The sequence below is a fragment of the Euwallacea fornicatus genome, chromosome 37 (assembly GCF_040115645.1).
Source record: "Euwallacea fornicatus isolate EFF26 chromosome 37, ASM4011564v1, whole genome shotgun sequence".
Taxonomy (NCBI): Eukaryota; Metazoa; Arthropoda; class Insecta; order Coleoptera; family Curculionidae; genus Euwallacea; species Euwallacea fornicatus.
The window spans coordinates 1,017,748-1,034,346 of record NC_089577.1 but is presented as its reverse complement, the minus strand read 5'-3'; the positions used below and the strand labels follow the sequence as shown (position 1 = coordinate 1,034,346).

The 16,599-nt window shown below is 47.1% G+C and overlaps 1 protein-coding gene across 4 annotated transcripts in view; it reads left to right on the top strand.

The window, feature by feature from the left end:
- LOC136349382 (Krueppel-like factor 7) overlaps nt 1-16,599 on the top strand; it is an 87,237-nt gene that overhangs the window by 30,875 nt on the left and 39,763 nt on the right. The window contains exon 1 of one of the 4 annotated variants that reach the window (XM_066300902.1): nt 13,703-13,764. The exons of the other annotated variants lie outside the window; for them this stretch is intronic. Within the exon in view, the coding sequence (XP_066156999.1) occupies nt 13,705-13,764 (60 nt within the window). The 5' untranslated portion in view covers nt 13,703-13,704. Of the gene's footprint in view, nt 1-13,702; nt 13,765-16,599 lie in introns of those variants that run through there. 4 annotated transcript variants of the gene reach the window in all.

Below are 16,599 nucleotides of genomic sequence, written 5' to 3'. Positions count from 1 at the left end.
TGCCCAACGGGCACATTCCTATTACAAAAATGGCGCCGCTGCGAGTCTGGATCGTCCGCCATTGTCGGATTATACGAGCCAGACCGACGTAAAAGTGTAATAAACCTAGAAAAACGGGAATCGATGGAGGTCAGTGGGGCCCCTTAGGTGCGTTGCGAACTCTATATTTTTTTTGTTCCTCCGAGCCGGATTGAACCAAATGCACCAACGAAGATTTACGGCACCGAAAGAGACGAGTGTTGGCGAGACTTTGGGCCATCGATTACCCAACTTCAATTGATATGTGAGTGTGTGGATTTGGCTTATTTATAGTTTTAAGGTCTTAAAGGGACGTCGTTAATATTTAGCCGAGGCAGTGAAGGGAAATAATACCCTTGTCAGACCCAGACAATACGGTTAATCTCCGAGTTCATTCAGGAATAATAATCCCTGGCAGACCTTATTGCCTTCGGGCTGAGGTAATCTAAGTATTTCCTCGAGTGTCGCGGGTTTTTCTTGGGAACCATTATTATGTTCGAGGTAATTCCGGAACGTTTTAGAAACAAGCACAGCCAATTTCCCCGGCACAGAAACAAAAGCGGCGGCTTTAAAAGTTTGAACCTCCCCAACTAATTCCCCGCCAGAATGATGACAATAAAGTTTTAATACTTTTGCCTTTGTGGAACGCCAGAAACTCCGGAGGGTGTAAATGTCACGGAATGCAAAGTCGATTTTTCGTTTGTGCCGATGTTTCCTTTGAAGGATGGTGTCCCTCAGGGCAGGTCCTCCGGGGACCCGTCGCCGTCATCGGGGCAATTATTGCAGCTGATTAAGCTAGTCAAGATACTCGGGTAAGTTGCCGGAAGTTTGCAAATCGGATTTACCCCGGGACGAGTCTCCCATTATCTCGAGTGGATTTTACGCGCCATTAAGGACCCGTTTTTGTCGATTCACCTTGCTAATTTCACATGAGATTCGGGCGGAGCATTAATCACGCCGAGAAGTGCAAATGTTGCGATTCGGGGCCCGATTTTGTTTTGGGCCCGGCTCGAAGGACCAAAAATTATAAACTCTCGCGAGAGCGAGTGCCTTCGTCAAATTGCATAATTTTCCTTGCCGCCATTCTTGGGTTTAAAACTGAAGCGATAAACAAGTTTCAGCAGTTTCACCGAGGCAGTCCGCCCCCCACGAAACTCGAGCGACTAAAATCACTTTATTTTCGTGTACATATTTAAGTTGGGATTATGGCGATAACTCACTTAGTTCTCAGTGCGGAGTTGCGACTTTTCCCGTAACTAGTTGAAGTTATTGACGCCTCAGTTAGTTCTCGCCCGGATTAACGTAGATAAAGTACCGGGAGGGCGTGGCCTCTGCTCCGTTCCTCTCGTCCGCCACGCCCCCGCAAAAATGTGCGAGTTTGAACTTTTAATTGGGCTAAGTTTTAATGAAATAAGAATATTTAAATCCGTGAGATTAAACAAACGAAGAAACGCGAGCCCCGAAAGAAAACAAAAAGGGAGGGGGCTAAATTAAATGTCAACACTGTAACTGGTATTTATTCGAGAGAAATTGTATTAAAAACCGGCTCGCAGAGATGTTTTTAGTGTCAGACTAAACGGTTTAGCCGAGAAAAACGAGTGTTTTTGTTTTTCGTTAAGGGTCTTTTTAACTGTGACAGTGTCGGATGGTGGTAATTCATCACGTGGGGGCGTGACGTGGTACAATCTACGTACGTATGCGCGCGTCCGTTACGCTCACAAAAATGAGGGAAGGACCGAGGTAGTCGTAGGAGAGTTTTCGATAACTTTCCCCAGAGGGCGTGGGCTGATGCGGGCCACCCGTCAACCTGCGACGTTGCAACTTCCCGATCGTGTTAGACCAGAGGAGTGGAGTCCGCAGCAACATTGTAAGAATCAGACGTTTTTGACTGTGACAGCAATACAAGTGCCGCCCGACAGAAATGAAAATAAGGGCGAGGCCCACGTCAAAATTGTTTAGCTCGGCCTCCCGACCAATGCGCTTACGGTCTGTGACAAATGACAGGCGATAAATTCGAGATGCAAATGGAACATACGCGGTCGGAGTGTCGGGAACGCCTTTCGCGACGGGCGGGGCTTAGATAACACCCACCCCTCAGTCAGTGCAACTGGCCAGGGTGGTGGTCTACTTCAGGCAAGAACGAGGGCCGGCAAGGAAGTTGGTTCGGCGCCACAAAATTTGTGTTTATCGGCTGATAAATTCAATCTGCAGGTGTACCAAGCAAAATACACACATACGCTTGGAATGGACGCGTTGCCATGTTTGTTCTGACAAATGGCGGTCCGTTCCGGTGGCAAAAAAATGCAAGCAGGGCTCGTTTAACAAATTCGAGCTTTTAAAAGGGCTTTCAAGGGAATTTGTCGGCGTCAGTGCTTTTTGCCGAGGGCTTTTTTTGATGTATTTCGAAGCAGTTATGACTATTGCCCTCGGGCACAATGGCCCGTAATGGCAGCAATTGGCGCTTTGCTAGTCAGCCCCCGTTTACGGAAATTAGCTTTATGCCCTTCTTCGCATTTATGCAATGTGCCTCCGAAAAAATATGATGCCAGGCCGACTCTTCTCCCTTGAAATACGAGCGTGTTTGTCTCGACTGAGATAAAATGTGATGAAGCGCAAGAAATTTGCCAAAAGCGCTTCTCTCGGATGCAAAATGGTCCTGCGTCACTGTTTATCGCTCCGAGAGCGATTCTATTCGTTTCAGTTTTCGTGTAAACCCATATATGCACTAAAACTGGTGAAAAAACCCTCTTAAACGAAGAGGTGCGTTCGCTCCGAGTGCATTTATTTGCCCTTTGTACACCCACAGTCGCCCCCGGGGCACCAGCGGGGGTGAATTTGGCAGTATTAAGCATCAACATTAATTTAATAGCGCTCGAAGTGTATAAGTACAGCGCGGAGGTTTGTAACTGTTATATGGTGTGCTGCTAACTCTCTCTAATATCGGTTCATCGCAGCGTTAGGCAACTTCACGGCTGTCTCGCAGGAAATATCTCCGATATGGTGAGAGGGACGGAAAAATCGGTGGTCAGCGTGGTGTGTTCACTGGGAGAAAATTTGCCGAAAATGAGCCGTTGCTGCGGTGGCTATTTGAAAATAACAAATATCTCAATATCTCGAAACGGTCGGAGGTCTTCAAAATCGTGGCCGCAGTTTGAATTTTTTTGGTCCGTCGAACCCTGCTCACTTTCAAATTCTGCTGCGAAATTGATTCTTTTTTCCAGCTTAGAGCTTAAAGCACCTCCGAATGGCTTAAACTCCTAAACAAGCCGACCACAATCTCCTCGGTGAGCAATATATCTCTGGAGTTGCTAATGAAACTGCACGTTCGGAGGGCAATACGTTAACTAGTTTATATGCTTTTATGCATTGGATGTGGGTCAGCGCGAGTAGAAACCGCGCAATATTTCGTTAATAAATTGGCGAACGGGAATTGCCCCCCATTTCCCTCCGTCCTCTGCGTTTCCAAGGATCGCTTCACCCTTTAGTAGATTCTTATAACGATTCCATTAGTACTTGTCTAGAGCTGACTAATGGAGGAGTGTCGCAACTCCTCAAGAAAGAAGATTGATCGCCCTTAGGCTCTAGGGACGTTCACACATATTCCAATAAACAAATAGCCAAATGAAGTTGTAAAACTCTTCACGGAAAGAATTCCGGCGAGGCGTCCCTTAAAGGGCGACGCGTATTGGCGTGCAAAAAGACCCTTCAACGACCAGCGTCTTTCAGCCAATGGCAGTTGATGAAAGGCAATTAAACGCGACGTCACTCTCATGCCACATTCCTCAACCACTTGGTCTTTTTTTTGGTTCAATGCCTTCCTCTTTCTCTATCACGATTGGCTTTTTCGATGGGGCCCGCACTCTCATCCTCTCGGCTTGTCGCGAACAGCTTTTTTCAATTTGCCCAAGTTCGAGTGTCGCAAGAAAATTCGCCCTTGAAGGGTTCGGATTTGTTTTCGTTCGACGTATGGGCACATTGATTTCCCGTGGTCCATCGAGCCGGATTACTCTGCAAGACACCTCTCGGGATTTGTGTCGTGTTCGATTTAGGCGGAGGTGTGCGTGGACGCGAAAGGGTTGAAGGAGCTTAAAAGATTGGCTTCGTCCATGTTTCAAAAGGCCTGAAAACCCTATTAAAGTTACCCGAACGATGTGTTCCTACGTGGCCAAGATTGTCCTAGTTTACAGATAAGTTTCTATGGTCCTTTGAGTCGGAACACACAGGAAGACACGCTGCATAGCCTTGTCGCTTGTCACTTTTGTCAATTGTCCACAGAGAATCGACGTTCGTTCAAATTAAGGGAAGCTATGAATGTCACGTGATTGTTGATCGTACTCAAACGACCGAAGTTGTCGTTACACGTGCAAGCGTGGCAAGAATTTTCCCCCACAGCTGCACGAATCATATGATATTTCTCACGAATTTCCCACCGACTATCGAAGCGATAAAGGCCAAGAGTTTATAAAAATTGTCTGTTTCGCTGCCCCTTCGAGCTGGATAACTCTCGAAGATGTGTTTGCGGATTTGTGCCATCTGATTCGGTCCGGCGACTGCCTCGAAGTGGATAAGAGGTTTACCGCGTGCAAACTTGTCATTCGGCATTGTCACGTGTCACTTTTGTCAACTTTCTCGTCGCCATCAAACGTCCGACGTTACTCGCGCCCGTGCGGCGTAGGTGTTTCGCCACCGATGGCGCCACTGTCCTGACCCTACAACTCGTCAAACTCTTTACTGGGACTTTCCTATTGAAAATGTAGATTTTTCTGGGGATTCGGAGTGTTGTCGAGACTCGTCCAAAGCGCCGAATATATCGACGTGCCGCCCATTTGCTATGCAGGCCACGTGCGCCGCGCTGCAAACTTCCAGAGTTGCCTGTCCCCGATCCTCTCTCTATATGACAATGATAAACTCGTTACGGGAGTTCGATTTTGTCGCTTTTCGAAGTCTAGTCGACGTAATTAGGTGTTATTTACGGGCGGCCATTTTTCAGTTTCGCGACGTATTGCGCCCGATTTGCATTTGTTGCGGGGATGTTGCGTTTTTGCGGGACCCGCCCTCCCCCCCCAACATCAATCCTTCCTGACTTAGGCGAAAAATGGTTTTTAAAAAGTTTCCGAAGGGGAAAGTTTTAATAGATGCAGACGCTACACCGGTGTCAACCGGGGCCGTTCTGATCCAAATGAATTTCCAATTGGTGTGTCAGGGAAGTTTTCTCGAAGATTTAAAACGACAAGAAATCTCCTGTTAAAATTTCCATAATTCCATTTTTTTTTTAAGTTTGACAAATTATTTATGTTCGCAAATGGAAGTTTTCCGGAATATCCTTCATTTCCATAATGAATAATAATTTTGGTCGTTCGAGCCGAAGGGCTCGAAGGACCGCAAGGAGCAGTAACAAAGCGATTGGGGTAAGCCCACAATATATACTTTTCCCTGAAATTGCGGGGCGTTACGTAATGTTACATGCATCGCAAAATTGGGACGAGATATTTCTTGCTTAAAAGCCATAAATATTTCGTTTCTGGGGGCAGAATGCACTCGCCTAACCGCCATCGTACCTCGGTTCCACATTCTTGCGCCGAGCCGGGAATTTTCGGCGGTCTTCGGAGACCTTACGTCTTGTGTGTAAGTTATTTAGGGCCCCGATACCCCGATAAGGTTACTCTTGATAACCCCGCAAAAGACGACGCACATTTCATTATTAAGCAGAGTTTGCGGTGGCCTGCACCGTCGACGAGTTAAACTCGGCTTTATTGCCCCTTTTTACGAGGACGTATCGTACACTCGGATTACTCGAAAATCTACTTAGGGCGCTAGTTTCCGGGCGCAGTTCTCTCGGTTAGTTTGGCAATATGTCGGCAACTTTATTGCCGCCGGCCCGAAGGTTTGTCTTCAACAAATCAAGTGCCAGAACGCGGAGGAGAGAAGTTTTACGTTATCTCCGCAGTTTCCGCAGATAAAAGTTGACATCTCTTCGTTTCTCTTGTTTGTAACGAGACTGGTTGCAAACAAGTCAAACGCGCGAGGCACAAAAGGAACGACGGCATTACGGCAATTTCGCAATCGAAAAGAAATTCGAGATTCGATATTGGAGGTGTCAGCGTGAGAAATGCCGCCGGATTCTGTCGACGTCAAGCGCTTATAAATCAGTCGACGACGCTTTTCGGGGATTTGATTTGAAAAGTTCTCGCCAAGTGCTTTTCTCCTCATAATTTATAAATCAACAACCCGGGAGTTTGCAGTAAAAGAGCAAGTTCGAACGCGTCTTTCAATTATCGGCGAACCTTCGGACGCGGACCGTAAGGAGTACGCCGTGCAGGTCCACCTTCAAGCTCCGGCGAAGCCGCGTTATCCGCTCGATTCGGACGAAAGTGCAGTCTCGTTTGGGTCCTTCTGGTTAAACATACTTTTCTGAGCGATGCACTGCGAATTTTGCGACTTTTTAAAACTGTCGTTCGCAGAGACCTCGAACGTACAAGGTGTTCCGGAGATGCGTGCCGAGAACGGTATCAGGAGGTCATTTGGGCCAACACGTTGAAATTTCGTCCGAAGTTAGAGCCTCGCGGGAGAACCGTACACTCGCACGCGAAAAACCCATAATTTCAACCGTATCGGTTATTTCTTCGTTGGAGAACGCCGTTGCAGATCTGCGCGAGGAACAACTCAAGAGAATTTTTTCAAAATTTTCGATACATTTTTACGACACCTTCCATAAGTACCATCAGCCTTCACATCGACGAGGGTGGGAGCGGTGGCAAATCGGCGTTCCGCACGAGATAAGACACGAACCTTTCGGCGTGAAACGCTCACCGCAGGAGAAACTTCCAAGAGATGGAAAAGTTGAAGATAGAGCTAACGTCTCTTGAGAAAAAAAATCGCTACGATACAGCTTGGGATCATTGTTGTTCGAAGATCGCCGAGAACTTACCACTTGCACATCGCGAATGGGCATGGACGTTCCGCGAAGACGTTCCCTGTGCTAACGAGTAACCGTACAGTGGGCTTCATCGAAGTCCATTGAGGCATCCTCCAGATGTAGCGAAAATGATTTTTCTTTCAAGAACTTCGACCGTCAGTAGCGTCTAAACGAGACAGTTTCTTCGAAAAATCTCCCTCGACGTGTTGACCCAAACAGTCTGACGATACGCCCCTTTCAACGCGATTTTTAGGAACGCCCTGTATCTCTCGTCTCATGGTCTGGTTCTGTCCCTGTTTACAATCAGCCTACTTAATTAATTAAGGCCGAAATTGGGTCTCAGTTAAAGCAAACGATAAACCATCCGAAACTGAAACCGAAAGATCGACTTCCTCCAGCGGTGTATTTTGGGAACTTAAAATTTTTGCAGTCGTCTCCGTCTGAAATCCCCCCGGTGGGGGGCCCAACTCCATCGCCCGCCACAGTCAATTTACTTGTTCGATTAAGACAAAAGTTCGGCTTCACTCAAGGGCAACCACGGGCAATATAGCGCTGAACGAATGGCCGCTCCCTCAATTTGTGAGTTATGAATTTTTTAAACTGCCCATCATTTAAAGCTCAACCATTTACCCGAGAGAAACGCGAATTTAGGGTCATTCTGAGGAAATCATGGGTAATCCATCGTCGAAAGAATGACGGCTTTCAGGGGTGCATTTTACGAATTTGTGAACTTTTCCTACACGGCCCCTCGCCCAAAACTCCCCCGTCGGGGGGGGGGTAGACCTCTCGCGCCTGCCGCGTCCGATCTACTTATCTCGTCGAGACAAGCATTTTGCCTCAAGCTGGAGTGGCCAGAGGCGACCCGGCGCCGTAAGGGCGACCGAGGATGCTGCGACCTCTCGCGCTCTTTTCCCTCTCGCGCCCCTTCTCGAGCGCCCCCATGGCTGAACCAAATTTTGGAGCAAATTTGATCTGCTCGTCCTTGCCAAAAACACGTCTCCGACACTACTTCTAGGTCTATTTGGCGCCGTTAAAGACCGTTAAAAGCAGTCTTCATGCATAATCCAGATGGCAGGTACTCACCTTCGTCGCCGAAAACTATGTTAAGCAGAGTATGAATTAAATATGGGTAAATAGAGCGGTAGAGTTAGCGTCGGTTTGTCATTCCCGTGCAGGAGTGCAACTTTTGGAAAATTGCTGGGAGATAAAACCTATTGTATATTCATCGAGGCAGCCAGGCTAGCTCCGTATTTTCACGTCGTTTCCTAGGAATATGCCCCGCTATTTGGACAATTTTGTTGCCCTGCATACCGGGTTGGATGGTGAATAAGTAATGGGTCAATTTATAGAGCCTCTAAATTGCGTTAGGTATTGTTTGCCGCGTCGCCCCCAGCGCGGAGGATCCATCAGGACGTCTCGGTGCACTGGCAATAACACGAGAGAACTTTACGGCCCTCACGCAAAACATAAGCATACGGGGTTTCAAGGACTAAGACGTTTACGATCGTTGAATGTTGATTTAGGGGCCGCGAGGGACGCGCCCTTTTTGCACGAACGTCAACCGGAAATATTCCTCTTGTTTCGACGCTCCCGGAAAGGCCGAAATTGTTCGATTTTACGACTCGCTCGTACGCATATATGTCCTCGTCTTGTTATTACTGGAAAAACATTTTAACTAGAGAAACTCCCCCAAAGCACCAATTCCCAACTTTAACATTCTCGAGTTTATTAAAAGTTTCTGAATATGCTGCACAACAAAAGTCCCTCGAGCCGGGTCGTCGCACGCAAATCTGACACATACGTAACCGAAACAACGGCGCCTCTTATCCGGGGGTAGTTTATTTGAAAATATGCCCGCGGCTAAGTTGGATCCGAAACTTTTCGCATCTCGTATATTTCAATTTTCTCAGTTCCGATTAAAACGAAAGGTCGAGAAAACCTTGATTTATCGGCTTTAATAACACATTCGCCGGCTTTAAACGGCCGTAAATCGCCGCAGGGGAGTGGATTTATGCACTGGTGTTGTTGGGTTAGATGTGTCAATTTTTCTCGCCCAGTCCGGGCAAGCGCGACTTGCAACAGTCGACGCTTCAGCAGCGAAACTTTCAGCTCAGATGAGCTTCAACAGACTCGTAACTTCGAAAATTCCCCCGACGAAGGCTGCAAGCCTTGCGGCGCCAAGTCGTCTGCACGAGGCGACCTCCGGAAGTACTCGACGCGACACATAGATGGCGACCTTTGTCGAAAATTTTCTCAAACTACGGAGACCTAACCTTGAAAGGCTCGCGTCTGAAGTTTGAAGATGCTGCGCTGGTTCGTCTTCGCTTTGAGGCCGCTTTTTGGCGAACACTTTTGGGGGTTTTCCGAGCTGCGCAAGAGCTGGTGTTCGGTACGTGGCTCAGAAGTTCCATTTGAAAGCTCTTGCCCTATCTGAAAATCAGTGGCCGAACTCGGTTTCGAACTCCTTCCTCGCCTGCCCGTTCGTTTTTCCATCTCCAAACAAAAAAAATGGCCCAGCGGGAGCAGACTTGCCGGTGCTGAAGAGGTGGGCTCCGAGGTCGATGCCCCCTTTGAAACTTTCGAAGCTTCTTACCATGAACTGAGCATGGGACACTTCGCCGGGGAGAGCCGTGCCACCCATCAAGGAGGCCTCGCTGCGCAACAATGTGGCATTTGCCAAAATTTCTTTCTACAAGTGTAATGTTCAGTACGGCTGGGGCTACCTCGCAATTTTCCCTAAAAACCGGCCAATTTCCATTTTGATCGAGTGACTAATTTGAGCGGGGCAGGGGACGGAATTAAATCCCTTCAGTCGAAGTGGATTTAAAGGTTTCTACGATTGAAAGATTTAAAAATTCGCCTCTTTTGAAGTGCACTGCTCAAGACTATAAACCCTACGTCGCTAAATGGCTTAGACTTCGCTCTAAACGACAATTAATTTTCGTTGCAATTGCACAGGGAACCCGACAGTGACGGGCGGCAGACCCGCACCCGCACCTCCTTGGCATATTCCACAGTCGCGCGAAAGACAATTTAAAAAATTTATAACTCCTAAAAGAGACCATTCGAGACTTTTGTTATTCCAGCGTTAGATACCTCGTGGCTTGGCCAATATAAAATGCAATTCTGATGGCTCTCAAGCAAACGGCCCGCCGCGGCAGAGGCGGAAAGTCCCTGGAGGCTTTTTTGGTTCTTTCAGGTCGTTCGGTTGAACTCCCAAGACCGAACCACCGACACTTGCGCACGAAACTCACCAACTTAATTAAGGCAACTAGAAAAGGGCAATTAAGGTGTACATAACCCCCCCCCCCTCCCCCTTCCTCCCCCTCCCCCCTCCCCCAACCTACCCTGTCAGACTTTAAATTACAAGCGAAAGCTTTTAAAAGAGCAACGTCGTTGCGGCCATTTTCAGCGAAATTAAATATTTCCAAGTGGGCGCGGCCGCACGGAGGATAATGGCCATTGTAAATGATAATATTTTCTCCAAAATGATCGCTTTTAATTATTAATCACCCTCATTGTTCGGCCAGACACGCAGCTCGGCCCTGATGTATGCGCTTCATTACTGCAGCCTTTAAAACCGCCAACAGACCAGACTCCAAGAACTTCACAAATTTTTATTCCTTTTCCGAAGGTTGGAAAAATAATTCTGTTCAGACAAAAGACTTTAGGAGACGGGAGGGTGAGTGAGTAGATTGAATGGAAGCCAGTGAGCGCAATTACATTTCGAAAACAGCCCCGGACCAAAGGACCGAACAAATTAGTTTAAGACTGAGAAAATGACGCGAACGGTACGGCCGACCAATTAAATTACCGGGATAATTTAAATTAGGGACAAAAATTTCGCGGAAAAATGAGAAGGGAGCGCTCTCCTCGAGTACGCCTCTAACTTTGTTATAACCTCGTTTCAGAGGCACCTTTGTTGGTCTTCATAGCTGAAGAGGCACGTCGGACCTAAATTTACATTTGTAAACCGCACAAGACCGACGAATCCGGACTAGAAACTATTATTCTCGTGCCGTTCTTGGAGGCGGCGGACATTAAAAAATCCGATCGTGAATTGATAAAAAACATAATCGACTGTGGTTTAATAATGGGGCCGTGTAAATTGGGACCCAAAACAGGCACTCCGCTCAAATTACACGTCGCTAATGGATCGTCCCGGAACTCCCTTTCCGATCTAATATCGACAACTAGTAGTAAGTGGTCGGGATTAGGGCAAATATTTGCTTAGCGCTTATCCGGCATGTCAGCCCTGAGCCCTGTCAAAATCGTCACTTTGATTGCCCGTAATGTCTCCATCGTTCCGGGCCCACAGTACCGGTACAAGGGCTAATTTATAAACGGTAAGTCGTGTTCAAATACGGCACAAGAGAGATGGCCCTAAACCGAGCCGAAAGTAAAAAGAGACGGCGAGGCCAAGCCATACGTCTCTTTTATGTCGCCCCCTAAGTCGGCATAGGCTCGACGTCCACATAAACACGTAAAGGACGGCTTAATAGAAAAAAAATGGCAATGCCTCAAGAGTCGCCACCTCTAAGGGCGCCTCCGGAGGCAAAATAGTCCCTTCGGATGCCGAAATTAAAATCTAAGACGTGGCCCTAGACAAAGGCGAAGAATTTAATAAAACTCGAGACTCTGTGTAAGTAAAAACTCTTGTTTTATACGGTCCAAAGGGTGCAACGTGAACTCAACTCGTAGAATCGTTTTCTTTTACGTCGCTGTAACTGGATAGTTAAGGGCGAAGAATACTTAGTTTTAGTGCCTAGGCAGAAGACATCGCCTCAAAGTCTCCTCCAGCCACCTCAAAGTCTCTTCGGCCTTGACACGAAGGCGCTCCAAAGAATGCATCCAATTTCCGGGGCGGGGAAAATAATTAAGTACACATCCGAAACTGTGCTTGTTGGAGCAAGTTTGCAACACCCCCCACGGGGGAGCAACTTTTCGAATCAAACCGCTCCCGGCGCTCTTGACTGATTTATTCCTGGCTGTCAGCGACAGAAGTTGTCCCACTCAATACGATATCGGGTCGGGTTTCTTTGCCCGATTTATCGGGGAAAGTAAGTTTCATCGGTAATTAACCGCATCCCGTATCGGTATATCTTGTTTTTTTTCTGCCGGTATTCGTCTTGTACTTCCTGGTTTTCCACCGATTCACTTTAGATTTCACTCAGCCCCTCCCATCAAGTCGCACAGCGCGTAAAAACGCACATTAAATCCCCCGATTGACGAGATATTCTAGAATTTTCCAGAACCGCACGAGCCCTACGCTTTCCCTCTAGTACCTCCCGCTTGTCATCTCCAATTTGTGGTAACATTTGTTTTGTCAAACTTGTCAATCTGTCACTGTCGATTCTCCATCCTTCGGATTCTCCTAGAAGTTTCTAGGGCTGCGGAGCCGCGCATGTTGACGTTACCTCCCGCAACCTCCTTGCGGTCAATTCTCTCTTGTCGAAACTCGGGGGGTAGGTGGTGCCCCGAGTGGGGGTACGCCGATTTCCGAATACGCCATAGAGGAGCGGTTCGCCATCAGTCTTCCCTATCGCGGTCCGGTTCGCCTTGATTTCTCCAAGGCATCGGACGTTGTCCTCCGCAGATTGAAATGCCGGAAAAAAGGGAAATACATTTCATCACCGCCGTTGTCAGCAAAAACCCCAAACAATGGTGTTTGTTATCCCTCCGCCTATTAATAAAACAACGTCGACATGTAAACGGGGGGTCCGGCATCTTCTTTATTCTTCGGACGGGACATGAATTATTCCCGCGTCCGAATTATTAAACTTTTAGGCCGGGGATGTGCCGAATAGGAAATGTCCACGGCCGTCTTTTGAATATCGGACAAAACCGGCTCGAATATGACGTTGCGAGACAAGAAAAAGGTGATAAATTTCGCCTTCCTGGAAGCTTCCCCCCCGACCCCCCGAAAGGCAGGAAAATAATAAGTTCTTCCCGCCCCGGGAGACAACGTCGGCGGGGGCATGTGAGCAGTGCACCAGACGTGACGAGGGAGTCAAGTATAAATAAGGGCAAACAAAAAACTGGCGTGAAAGGGGAGGTAGTAAATAGAGTTTTCCAGAGAGGCCCTAAAAACGTCTTCGTTTTAGCTCTCTTATCAGTTTTATCAGTGTGTTTAAGAGGACGTCGCTGAGATAAGCCAAGTCGGATATTTCGACAAATTTAACAGAGCATTTCGAAATATGCGGCGATAACGCGCTTAGTCTTCCGATCAAGCAGCGCCCTCAGATCCCGTGAGGAATCTGAGCATAAATTTTTTTTTTTTTTTTTTTAATTTTTTTTTTTAATTTTTTATTAATGATACTTCTCCATGATATATCGTGGAAAGGGGGCTGCAGAGCGCCCAATTTAGCCTGCAGGTTGGCGCGGTAATTTATTCTTTTTTCCCAATATAGCGACGCGTTACGGATTACTGCCCCCCGGGGGGGTTTATGACCGATTATCCCATCATCATCGAAAACAATATTTTCTGCGGGATTATCAATGGAAACGTCATTTATCCGCGTCCGATACAGTCCGAAACGAAATTTCCAAAACTCTCGTATCGGTAAATGAGATCGGGCGCTGGAATATTGGCCCAATTTCAGGAAACAACCCCCCCCCGATTTCCCCCACATGCAGCCGCAAAAGAAGTACGTAAATGGGGATTTTTCTTTAGAGGAAATGAGTAGAGAGAAAACGTTTTATATTTAATATACTTTCTGGAAATGGAGTTTGATGGAATGGAAAGTTTAACTGGAATTTTTGTTTCAGGTATGGCGCCCTTGCGGAGGTTTGCAGGGGGAACGGGCAAGTGCATGGGGATGCGGATTTCGGTATCGTATCTATTAAAAGAAAAATTTTAATTTTAATTAAAAATCCTGCTCTCTACTTGCAGCGAAACGAATAATCATATTTTTAATTTAAACGCGAGCACTGCTTACGGTTGTTTGCCCTCGCTGCCAGTAGATGTGGATCTTTAATAAGCCAAATGCTTTCCAGCATTTCCGAATTTAAATTTGTTTAAGTGCTGGTCAAGAATGGAGTTTTCTGTGCGGAAACGACGAGGACGGGAACTAAAGTCCTTGTCCTCGTTAGTAATTTTATTTCCTCTGCACATACCGGCCGTAATCCTGCCGACCGGAAACGGAAATCTTAAAATTCCCAATTCACTTGGATGGATTAAACTTTCATCCAGACTTTGCGCTTCGGCTGACCCAATTTACGCCGCCATTCATGGGACAAGGGAAAATACCTCAAATTCGAGTAGGAAATGTTCTAGGGGAATGGCTGCTTTGGACGGGCAAAAAAACCGGGAGTGATTCGGGACACGGTACATCGAGTGTCCCAGAAACGGCGGCAGAAGTGAATATGACGTGTCGGCGGTCGAAATAACAATAGTTCCCTGTGTGTTTTTTGAGACGGCGACGCGGGGCACCGGTGGCGAAACACTCTGTGGACAAGAGTCGCAAAAGTTGGAAATTTGAAAACTCCCACCCCACATCTGTTCGATGGTTCGAAGCGACGCCCGAACGCTTGATTTTTCGCGATTATCTTTCCTCTCATTTTGGTTTATTTGATTGATCCCTCTCCACCTATTTCACAGATATTGACGCATAAACAAAGGGAAAATGGGCCATGAAACGTGCCCGTGCGGCAAAGTTCAGGAATCTGGAAAGTTTATTGTTTTAAGGGCCGAATTAAAATTCTTTCTTCCAGCGTTCGTTCCTCCTTAAACGGTTCGCCGTTTAACTCCGGGGAGATCATTTTTAAATAATTGTTCGAGATTCTCGTTTTCCGGATCTCAAAGGAAGTCGGGAGATTAAAAAAACAACAACAGCAGACAAGTAAATACGGATTTTCCTCTTTTCGGGGGATTTCGATTATTCCGTAACGCGAAGAAGTCGGTGTTTTTGATGCTAATGAGGTCATAACCATATTAAAGGGTAGTTGAAATTGTAATTGGGCTGCTGTTGGCCCACGTCCGAGCTCCGAGGGTTTCAATTAGAGTGTAATAGAACAAGCGGAGGTTCTCGCTAACGGCTCTCCGGACTTTGGAATTGATTTACGTTTTGACCCCAGACGGTCGGCTAATCCATCACGACGTGTAGTTTTAGTGGCCCTTCGAAGATAATCTCGTTTTTAAGAAAAACGAGGTATCTAATTGGGCGCGAAGCCCTGAAGCTTTCAGTTCCGCCACGCAAGTTCCGGGCGAAACTTTGCAGAGCTTCATAACTGAGTTACCATTAATGGACACCCCTGATAAAACTGATAACAAAAGTGGGCGGATCTGTCCCGTTTAAACCATTAATGTTTTGTTACAGAAAAGGGATTTTCCTCCTCGTTTTTCGGCGGCAGTGAAAGATTTATCGCCGTCAGACCGCATGCCGTTTCCCGCTGATCCCGGTTTCCTCCTCCGATATCCTGTAATCTAAGGATTAAGGCCTTGTCTGGCGAAATTCGCAATTGCCGGAGGCGAAAAGTGTCCGTCCGTTAAAAAGCGAAATAATAGAACGTGTGCATATATACAACGCATTACAGCCCGGAATGCGGCACCTCCTGAAACGGAGGGCCCCGCGGGACGGGATCGGAGATGGTAAAAATACGGCCGGCGAGGGATTTGTACAGTCTGTGACTTCGGGTCAGAATCGGGGGTTCTTTGTGTGTCGAGCCAAATGGGAATTTGTTTAAGGAAAGGTCCCCCATTTCAGCATTTTCACGTTTTGTCGGACATGTATCGAACGGATGTTGGATGGGAGTTTTAAAAGATTCTTCGCCTTTATGGCGGGCAGCGATTTGCGTCCTTCGGTGTGTGGGTACGTCCGGGACCGAAGTGCAATCTGGTTAAGTCTTAAGGAAACTCGTGTTTCAACACAAGAGGTTCTCGTCGGGCCTCTGCAGCGCGCATGTCAAATTCGCATTTTTGAACCCGACTTATAGTTTCCGTTATCGTCCCGTCCAACGTCCGCCTGGACTTTCGTCGGACGCTCTCCGATCTGATCTACTCCCACGCATGGTAGAAGATTCGCAGACTTCGAGACACATTTTAAGTTTAAATCTGGCCGCAGAAGCAGGTGATTTTTCATTCTTCGACGGGATGGCGCGGATATTTATCGTCCAGATCGTAAAATTGGAACACACAGCGGCAGCGGGACACTAAATTGGCCGAATGGCACCGTGCCCGGACCATTCGTTCGCTTTTTGCCAACAACTTTAATCTGCCGGAGTAAGCCGTTTGTTTCGGGAATTGAATTTTCTAAGCCGCGGCGGTGCCGTAAGTTTAACGTTAAAAAATCGCCGAGCTGGTCTTAATTGATAGATTTTTCTCGCAAGTCGGCCCCTGCCTCGTCAATTATGCAAGAACAAAGAGACTCGATTTCTCGATTCCGGAATGAGAGGAAATTTAATAATTGCCGAGCTCAGGCCGGAGGCCGAAGTTTGTTTTGTCTCGCTTTTTGGATTTATTCTGCCTGCAATGATCCTCCAGAGACGTGCTTTTTAAACACTTCCACGGAGACGGGGCTGCGCCGCCACTGACAGACATCTGATACTCGAAATTATTCTTATTTCCTATTCAAGCCTGATGATGCTCTAAGTGGGCGAAACTGCCACTCCAAAGGAACCGGGAAACGGGCTTAAAGCTACTTTCAGAGATTATTAACTACATTTCC